This window comes from Quercus lobata, chromosome 9 (genome assembly GCF_001633185.2).
Source record: "Quercus lobata isolate SW786 chromosome 9, ValleyOak3.0 Primary Assembly, whole genome shotgun sequence".
Lineage (NCBI taxonomy): Eukaryota > Viridiplantae > Streptophyta > Magnoliopsida > Fagales > Fagaceae > Quercus > Quercus lobata.
The window spans coordinates 53,177,613-53,187,311 of record NC_044912.1 but is presented as its reverse complement, the minus strand read 5'-3'; the positions used below and the strand labels follow the sequence as shown (position 1 = coordinate 53,187,311).

At 30.1% G+C, this 9,699-nt stretch overlaps 1 protein-coding gene across 2 annotated transcripts; it reads right to left on the bottom strand.

The window, feature by feature from the left end:
- Positions 1–2,493: 2,493 nt before the first annotated feature.
- Positions 2,494–6,074, bottom strand: LOC115959199 (protein XRI1-like). 2 transcript variants are annotated; one of them, XM_031077515.1, is made up of 9 exons: positions 5,763–6,074; positions 4,945–5,003; positions 4,738–4,857; positions 4,472–4,614; positions 3,858–3,921; positions 3,669–3,771; positions 3,550–3,590; positions 3,351–3,434; positions 2,494–3,019 (listed from the first exon to the last, which is right to left on the bottom strand). In XM_031077515.1, the coding sequence occupies exons 1-9, from the start codon at positions 5,780–5,782 to the stop codon at positions 2,742–2,744; spliced, it is 912 nt and encodes a 303-aa protein (XP_030933375.1). In that variant the 5' UTR covers positions 5,783–6,074; the 3' UTR covers positions 2,494–2,741. The 2 variants fall into 2 exon arrangements, with proteins under 2 accessions (XP_030933375.1, XP_030933376.1); XM_031077516.1 differs by having other exon boundaries at positions 4,945–5,000; positions 5,763–6,059.
- Positions 6,075–9,699: the final 3,625 nt, after the last annotated feature.

The following is a 9,699-nucleotide window of genomic DNA, read 5'->3' as shown; positions in this document are numbered from 1 at the left end:
TGAGTTACAGAATCTTCTTTTTCAATGTATATTATGTGGGTGTAAATTTTATTGTGCGATCTCATCATAGCCCCAAGTTTTTCAATGATTGAAACGAACGTACTTAGAGGCTTTTATTTCTTCTTTTTTTTTTTTTTTTTCTCTTTCTAAAGGTTAATAATTTTCATTAATCATAATTTGGAGTTACTGCATTCTTCAATCATAAGGATACCTAGGAGTGTGATGAGATTTATATATTTCACATGCTTGAAGTTAAATGACAATATGCTAGATTTTTAGGGATTCAGATCCTCTAGATTTCCTAGGGTACTCCACTAGTAAACTTTTGTAAATCCTAGCTATTCTTTTATGATTTAAGGATCTAGACTCAGTCATGTCAGCATTCTACTAACAATACTAATTGTTTCGTTTGCAACATTATTTTATTATTTTAAGAGTATTGTTAATAGAATACTGAGAAGACAGAATCTAGACCCTCAAATTATAAAAGAGTGGTTAGAATTTAAAGAAATCTACTTGTAGAGTAGATTTAGCCATGTCAGCATTCTACAATCAATACTAATTGTTTCATTTGCAACATTATTTTATTATTTTAAGAGTATTGTCAATAGAATACTAGAAGACAGAATCTAGACTCTCAAATTATAAAATAGTGGTTAGGATTTAAAGAAATTTACTTGTAGAGTACCCTAAAAAATCTAGAGGATCTGAATATGATTTTTAGATATTTCACATGAGAAACATACTTCTATATATGAAACTTCATAAAATCTTGATTGAAACAAAATTCAATCATATGTTGCCAAATGAAATTAATTGCTCACACCCCCCCCCCCCCAAAAAAAAATAATAATGATAATTGCTCACAACATTGGTCATACCAAAGTCTTAGTCTATCATGACATAAATTTCACATCATGATCTAAATCATTTTATTAAACATCGGAATCTTATAAACCTGACATGTTCCTAAATGATGCAGGATATGAGAAATGCAAAATGATCTTATAACAAATGATTCAATAAATATATTCTACCAAAATTAAACCATGACTATCACATCCTACTTATTGACAAAATGTAATCTAAATACATATGGAATCAAGAAATCACTTTTTTTTTTTTTTTTGACTAATGAAAAATGGGTTAGCACGACTTAACACAATGAATCATTCCTTTTCTTTTGACTAATAAGTAAGATCAACATAATAAGTATATTCTTCTTTAGGAAAAACATAATATCATTATATTTTACCTAAACCAAAGATCGATTGCAATCACTGTTGAACACGTTCTTGATGTAATGCTCCATGCGTAAATTGACTATAATCCTATCAAACAAGGCTTATCGATCTTTGTCTTTATTTTAATAGAGTTAAGTAAAGTAAATTTACTTGCCCAACATTTACTCCAAAGCAGTACCACACATTGCACTTTCCTTTTTTTAATTTATTTGGATGAAAGGTTGGAACATTGCAGTTTCCTTGGCTTAGCTTATTTGTATTTCGTACCCCACATGGACATAGCTTTTGGGACATAATACAAACGCACTACCCCATAGCATTGAAAACATAAGTGACATAAAATGTCATCATGCCAAAACCAGCCTCTATGTTCTAAAACCTTTAAGGCATTAGGCATAGAAAGACGAAAGCATGTGAACTTGACAAAAAATAAAGGCCTTTGAGCAGTCTTTTTCTTCCTTTCATTTTATTTTGTTCTTCTTTCCCTTAAAGCCTGCCACAGCGAGCAAGCACGCCGGGCATAATTGCCATATTTTATGCACATTTGGTCCTCCAAGTCCAAGTCTAAAATGGGCACCCACATAAACAAATCAAAAGAAGCAACTTCTAAATTACTACATTATTACAACAACAAAAAATAGTAAACACACGTCCATGAAGACTTTCCCCTCCCTCCTATAGAGGGAGAGATGAAGGTAACATAATAAAACCATAGATGCTTAAGTCATAATCTAAATGCAGATGATCAAATGTAGATCAAACAGCACTTTGATATACACTCGTGGGAGGTCCTAAGATCAAATTTATAGAACATGTGAGTTTGTAGTAATATTGGGTCTAGTTCTATCATTTTAGAAGGGGAATAAAAGACAACAAGATAACTGAATTGTACAACATACAGATGGGTAATCCTAAAGATATAAATATATACATCTCTGTGATATACTTAGATTATTAATCTCACAGGTAAAGGAAGCGTACAAGGAGAAAATTATCATGTTTATAACTGTTAAAACACACTCAGCATATCAGTTTGTAACATAAACAAAAACAAATTCAAAAATATAGTTAAAGCTGCTACAAACTCAGAATCTGTCTGCAGTCGATGCATATTTAAGACAAAAGTTTTGTGCCTTGCATTTCATCTAAAATACACAGCCTAGGTATAAATTCCAGTAATTAAGTTTCCTGCATTATATGAAATTCAGATGATGTAACATTGTTCTTGGGAATCATTAACAAGAGGATCTAATTAGATATCAAGATTCTCATTGTAGAAACAACAGCTATTTGACACCTAAAATACCACTTGGAGACATAAACACTTCGATGACATAATTTATGACTTCCAAGAACTAGTCCAACAAAAAAATTCAGTATCAACTTCTATACTTTATTGGCCCTGGAATATTACAGTAAAATCCAACCCCAGTTAATAATGAGGCAAGATGGTAGGACCAATAAAAGTTGCATCCAAAACAACACTTATCTACGCATTCAGCCTTTGGTTCTCATAATTGTGATGCTGCCTTTTCCTCCTTCAGTGCGGATTTTTGTTTTTCCAACTACAGGTTTCCCAGAGAAAGCTGAAGTAGGGTAAGAAGCAGCAGGATCTTCATTACCTTTCTTTGATTTTGAAGGAGGTGGAGTGAGAATCCGCTGGTTTATCTCCTTCAGAGTTACATCTCCATGAGCCCCACTGGGTTTAATGAAGGCAAATGGATAGGCCACAGAAGCAGCCAACTTAGTTGGAGTCCGTATGTAAGACTTCCTACCTATGCAGGCAAAACAGAGATCCAAAACCAGTTAGTTTTATTTTATTATTTATTGTATATATCTATATTGACACCAGGCATGATAATCTTGCTGCACCTCAGAATGTTGTAACCTCAAGCTTAAGGACATCAACTTGAAGAGCACACATGTTTAAAATCTCTTGTAACCTTAGTTTGTTTGTTTGTTTTTTTTTTTCCTATTTCTGGCTTAGGGTTTCATAACTGTTGTTAGTCATAATTAGGTCACAGGGATAACTGTTATAAGAGGATCCATTGATCTTTTGAGAACAATAAATATAAGCAACAAGAAAACATGGGAACAGAGAAAGACCTTTAAAAATAATTTTTTGCGGGGTTCGAGAAACTTGTTGTTGGACTGCATTAGCTTCATACTCTTGTGGGAAGTCACACAAATCTACAAGAGAAAACAAATTCAATAATATAAATAATGGTGCACAGAGGAAAAGTAGAAAGAAGATAACAAAGAAACAATGGTACATAATATTCAAGGCACAAACAACCCCACATACCTCCAATATCGAACTGGATATCAGATGCCCCAGAGAAATTCCTGAATCTCACATAATAAAGGAATCAGATTGACAAAATTAGTGGTCACACTAAAAAGCTTAAGTCCAGAGAAGCATACATATCATCAGGGCTGAAATTCATCTCAGTATCATTAAAGCATTCTGCAAGCCACTCTTCAGATGAGTGATCCAGGCTCTCATAAGCAGAAGCAGATGCATTTCCTAAGATATATTGCATTGTGATTAGAAACTAAGAATAATAAATTATAGTACATAATCATAAGAGAAGAATATTCCAAGAGATGAACCTGGAGGCCCAGAAACCCAATATGATGTTTCAGGGAAAATCTCTTCAATTGAATCCTCTCTCTCCTAAACATAGAATAGAACAAATGATTACAACAACAACAACAATGATGATGATGATGATGATGATGATGATGATATTCAGATAATCTTCAGCAAATGTGAAGTAATGTTAGTGTAATTTGAGTGCCATGACAGTGGTATTGGACTAGTTTTTATTCCAACAGCTATATTGGTCACAAAAATACCAAACTCAAAATTCCTATAGGAAAAAAAAAAAAACAAACCCATTAAATCTTGGTTTAACAAATTAGATAATTAACACGCAGTCATACTACATAATTACTACAAATGAGTTACAGCCTAAATGAATATCACATTATGTGGATAACAGTCTTTTTCCTAATTAAAAATATAAAAGGTTCTACTAAAATAGAAATATGCAGATATTTATCAAGCAGTTCTAACATGTTATCTATTGCACATCAGATTTCTACCCCAGAGCTTGAAATATCTTTTTCTTTTCCACATCACAAATTCAAAACAGATTTCAAATATAGCAATTGAACCATGTGAAATTATTTTCATTTGACAATTAAGACAAGTCAAGAGTTACCCCGCACTCAATTGATTTTAGGAATGCAGATGACTTCTCCTCATGGGAAGGATCCATAGCTTGATTGTTGAATTGTAGCATCCGGCGCCTCTTTACTTGTGAAGAAGTCTCTCTACATTCTTCTGGTTCCTTGGTCATATTCTCTGAAAACAAAACTATCAAATTATTAAAATAAAGAAAAAGGCACCATCCACTGAATTGGACATACAAGCGAGATTATATCACAAGATAACGGGAACAAACGAAGGATGAGGGGAAAAAGATACCACTATGAGAAACATGGTAAGCCAAATCCCCGCAAGCCTTGATGGGGGTTGTTTCATCAAGCATGTAGGAAAGATCTTCTTCATTCTGAGGCACTCCATTCCATAGGCATTCAGATATGTCTGCTCAAAACAATCAAACCAATTCAAACATCCCGATTTCGAGTATACAAACCAACAAGCAAATTATGAAACAGAATAAGAACTTACCACTATTGGGATCCTTTTGGAGACAGTAATCCTCCCTATGCCAATTCCAAGACTCACTACTACCATTTCACGCAAAGAGGAAAGCAAACCGGTGTTCATAAATAAACATTTCTAAAGCTAAACAAGGTAAATGCATAAATCACAATAGTTTTAAATTCATGCCAGTGTCAATGTGAAAGAAATCTAAGGAGCTCACGACCCAAATTGCCTATAATAATAGTTGTTAACTATGAAATCTACATTGATATTTTTCTCCTATTTAAGGTGCAAACAAAACAAATTTCAAGGACTTAAAGAGAAATCCCAAACAAGCATCATCATGGGAGCACCTAACAAATCAGAACTAGAAAAGTAAAATGACAACAATTGGAAGAATCGTTCAGAAGAATCATACTTTTAACAGTAAACAAATGCGTATGCTACTTGGATCTAAACACACACACAAATCAGAATCAGGTCCAACAAATGAGTAAAGAAAAAGCAAAAGAAAAAAGAAAAAAAAAATGACCCACCAATTAAATCAGAGCCCACATCTCATCCTCATTCTCATTATACCCTCAAAGATAAACCCAACAGTTATTAATTTTTTTTTTTTTTTAAACAAATACTTTGACTAAAAAATCAAAGAAAGTCAAGCAAAATGCATTTTCAAAACAAAATAAAAAATAAAATAAAATAAAAATTTGGGGGAAGATAATAAACCCAGATAAGATTGTACATTTTCATTTTTCAGAACAAACCCAGAAACACATTTCACGAAAAACGATAAACATGCAAACCCAGTACCCAATCAGAGAGAGAGAGAGAGAGAGATTTACTTGTCATTGTTGTAATCCATTTTCAACAACAAAAAAAAAAAAGAAAAAGAAAACCACAGCCCTTCTTCTTCCTCTTCTACCACACTACAACAGCAAAAGTAGCCGTTACTCGAAAGATCGATTTCCTCACTCTTCTCTGTAAATATAAATATATAAATATAACTCTCTCTATGTGGGTTTTTTTTTGAGTCTGGTGGTGGTGCTTGCTTGAGATGTGCGCTATTTATTTTGTTTTGGAAAACAAAGAAAAAAAGCGCCGACTCTCACTATCTCTCTCTCTCTTTCTCTGTCTCTTTGTTTTTGTTTTTTTTTTTTTTGGTTGGTTTTGTGTTGATTATATTTTTTTTCTTTCCTTGTTGGAAGTTTTTATTTAGAATCAGTGTGTGTGTATGCGTTAGACTGAAATATCGGACGGACATAAGAGAAAAAAGGGGCAGTGAGTGAGTGAGAGAGTGAGGTCCACACCACACGACTATGACTACTATACTGCATGCTTTTACTCTCTAGGACCCCACTCTAATCCTTCTCCTTTTTAATATCCCAACACCATTTTTTTTTCTTCTCTTTAATTAAAAGATACAAACTCTATTATCAAAAACAAAAACAAAAAAAAAAATTAAACAAAACAAATCCACCAAAGCCGTAATAATTTCCAACATATTTTTCTTTTCTTGGAATTATTATCTTGTTATAAGGCCATTATTAGCCTCAAAGGTTCAAAATATAATTGAGGATAAGAAACTTTTCTTTTTAATTAACCATTTTTCAAAATACTCGTATCTATTCTTTATCTTATACTTTATTTTATTAAAATATAATTTTTTATTTATTTTCTCACTTTTCAAAACATTAACTTTTTTTTTTCATTTCGGAGATACAAAAAAAAAGTGTATGGAAAATGAAAATGCTAATATTTATTATTTCTCCCACTTTTTAAAGCATTGTAGCAAGATATTATTTTAAGGGACGTGTGGATTGAGGAAGTTGATGTGGGGTTTTTCTATTTTAGAGTTTATTTCCTAAATTAGCCCAAGCCCATTATCTTTTTTTTTTTTTTAAGAAAAATTATATGAATACTTAATAAATAGCTTCATTCTCTAAAAAAATGTACCAAATATTATTACAAATGCATTTTATTGGGTTTAAGATTTTGAAAGTTTTTTTTTTTAATTTTGACAAAAAAATCATAAATGAAAAAAAAAATGTTAATCGATGTAGGTATGTCTATATATGTTAAGTATTTTTTATATTATTATTTATTATTTAGTAGCATAATTTTGTTATTTTTATATAACTTCATACGATATTATGAAAAAATAAACTAATTAAATATTTAATATAGTAGTATTTTCTATTCAATTTTTTACTATGTTTTCAAAGAAAATAACTGATGAATAAAAGACATGATATTTATATTTATTTAATATATTTCTTCATTCACTTACTTTTTTCATTTTCTTTTTCTTTTTTGAGAATCCTTCATTCACTGACTTAATGGTTGGTTTTGAATGATGAACTACTTATTTCATTATTTACTAGTTTTTCTAAGGAAAAATCTGAATGTAGTTGGTTTAATATGCTTTTTTTTTGTCCCAAAAAAAAATGCTATGTTTATCATTTTAATCAATTTAAATGATGCCTTATCATTTTTTTTTTTCATTTTAATTTTTAAAACATCTAAGAGCATGTTTGGTGAGAGGATTTTTATTTTTGTTTTCAAAACAATATAAAAATAATTTTCAAAAAATTGAATGTAAAAATAGTATTCAAATAATCATTTTTATATTATATGTGATTGGCTCCCATTTTTAAGAAAAAAAATACTTTAAAAAAAAATGACATGAGGGAATAGAACTAATGTACCTTTCTTTCCTTCTTTTTATTTTCTATTTTAGATAATGATAAGTTTCAAATTTGAAACGTGAGAATTTTTTTGTGATAAAAATAAGTTTCTTTATTTAAGGGATAAAAAAGTTTGGGCAAATCTGTAGAGTCTACTGTTTTCAATTTAATTACAACTAGGAAATTATTTTTTGAATACTATATTTTGAAAACATTAGTCAAACAATTGATTCAAACATGGGATCTACCATTTTATAGTTTCCAAAATAAAATATTGTATTTAAATTCTTTTATCAAACCTGCCCTAAACAAATTGAGGTCTAAAGATATCTATTCCTCTTTCCCCACTTAATTTTAAAAATGTCCAAAACCAAGATAAAGAGATAACTATTCCTCTCCTCTCTACTCTCCTCTCCCTCCATTCCTCTAAACATACAATTAAATATTTTCAACAAAATTTGCCATTTGTTTGACAATCTTGCTAAATACTGTAGATTTTTTTCTTCTTCTTTTTCCTTTTCATTTTTGAACTAAAGTTGGAATTCTGAGTTTTAGCGTTGGGGTTGTTTAGTGCACAAGTTCAACTTAGTAAATGACATAAATATACTTGTCTATTCACAAATTTTTTTTTTTTTTTCCGAAATGATACCAATGCTTACCCAACAACAACAATAAAACGAGAAAAGTTAACAAATACTCTAAAAGTATTTTTTTTATAGAATAATTTTAGAAATTTTTTATGGAAAAATAAAAAGAAAATTAATTTTTTTTACAAATTTTTATATTTCCCATAAAAATAGTATCAAAATTTTCTTAAAATTGTCTATTAACAAATGCCCTAGGGGTATAATAAAATTTGGCTATTAATTTGTTTTTAAATTATAATGTAAAGAACTTTTATAATCAACTTACCTTTCTTTAAAAAAAAAATACTATTATATTTTGTATTCGTTAGCAATTTAAAACTCTGCTTCTGAGAGCAATCACAAATGGATTCTTTTATATTCGTTAGCAATTTAAACTAAGCTCATTGGATCCAAAGTTTGTTTAAAAAAATAAAATTCCAAGTAATATCGAAGGACACTTTTCTTGTATTTGGCATACAAAATAAGCAATTTATAAGCGTAATTATTCAGTACACTTGGTGGATTACATGCTCTTCTTAGATACCTAATAGTCATTATTTACATGCTTTTTATAATAACAAATTATAAAGATTAAAAGATAGAATATAAATTTATTTTATTGCATTTTCTTCATGATAGTGCAGGCATGGTTTGAACGTCATTGCTTTTATTCGAGGCAAAATAGATAAATACCCTTAATTTTAAAACTATATAGCAAAATACCACTCTTTCCAGAGTATTTAGCAAAATGCCCTTGTTTTAGAACTCAATTTTAACAAAATTGAGTTGTGTAAACCTCGATATCTTCAAAATCAAGTTCTATGTGTATTCTTAAGTATAACTTGACATTACTAATGTCAAGTTCTGCTTAAATTTTCAAAAAATTCTAAGTGACAAAATATGCCAACTTCCACTTATAACTCAATTTTGTTAAAATTGAAATCTAAAAAAAAAAAAAAAAAAAAAATTTGCTAAATACTTTGAAAAGAGAAATATTTTGCTACATAATTTTAAAATTAAAGATATTTACTTATTTTGTCCATTTTATTCAACAAAAATAAATTTGACCAATTAAATTAACTCATACCACATGATTCTTTTAGTGCGAAAGTTAATCCTCCAATAAAAGAGAGAGAGCTGTGAAAGTCATACGGTCCCACGCAGGCAGGACATCTTTTGGGTTGGTCTAGAATGGAGAAGTTATTATATGACTATTCCTTATCAATTAGGCGCTCGTACTGACCTTTTTTAGGTGCAATGTGAATGGGGTAATAATTTTAAATTTAATTAGACACCTGAAATTTCTCTATTGAGTTAACGTGTCTTTGGAGTGGGTGGAGTTGGGCATGGGAGCGTTAGAAAAGGTATGCAAAAAAAAAATCAAAAAATAAAAATGAAAAATATTCTGATTACCCAATAAAATAAAAAAGTAGAAAAATCTAAACAATTTCACTTCAATGCATTGTAGA

What these genes read in the sequence shown, in the direction of transcription:
- LOC115959199 (XM_031077515.1), bottom strand. Translation starts at nt 5,782, where the DNA reads ATGGATTACAACAATGACAA. An exon ending in CCAAAAGGATCCCAATAGTG is followed by an intron (nt 4,858 to 4,944) that starts GTAAGTTCTTAT and finishes TGTTTTGAGCAG; the next exon opens with ACATATCTGAATGCCTATGG. An exon ending in TAAAATCAATTGAGTGCGGG is followed by an intron (nt 3,922 to 4,471) that starts GTAACTCTTGAC and finishes TTCTATGTTTAG; the next exon opens with GAGAGAGAGGATTCAATTGA.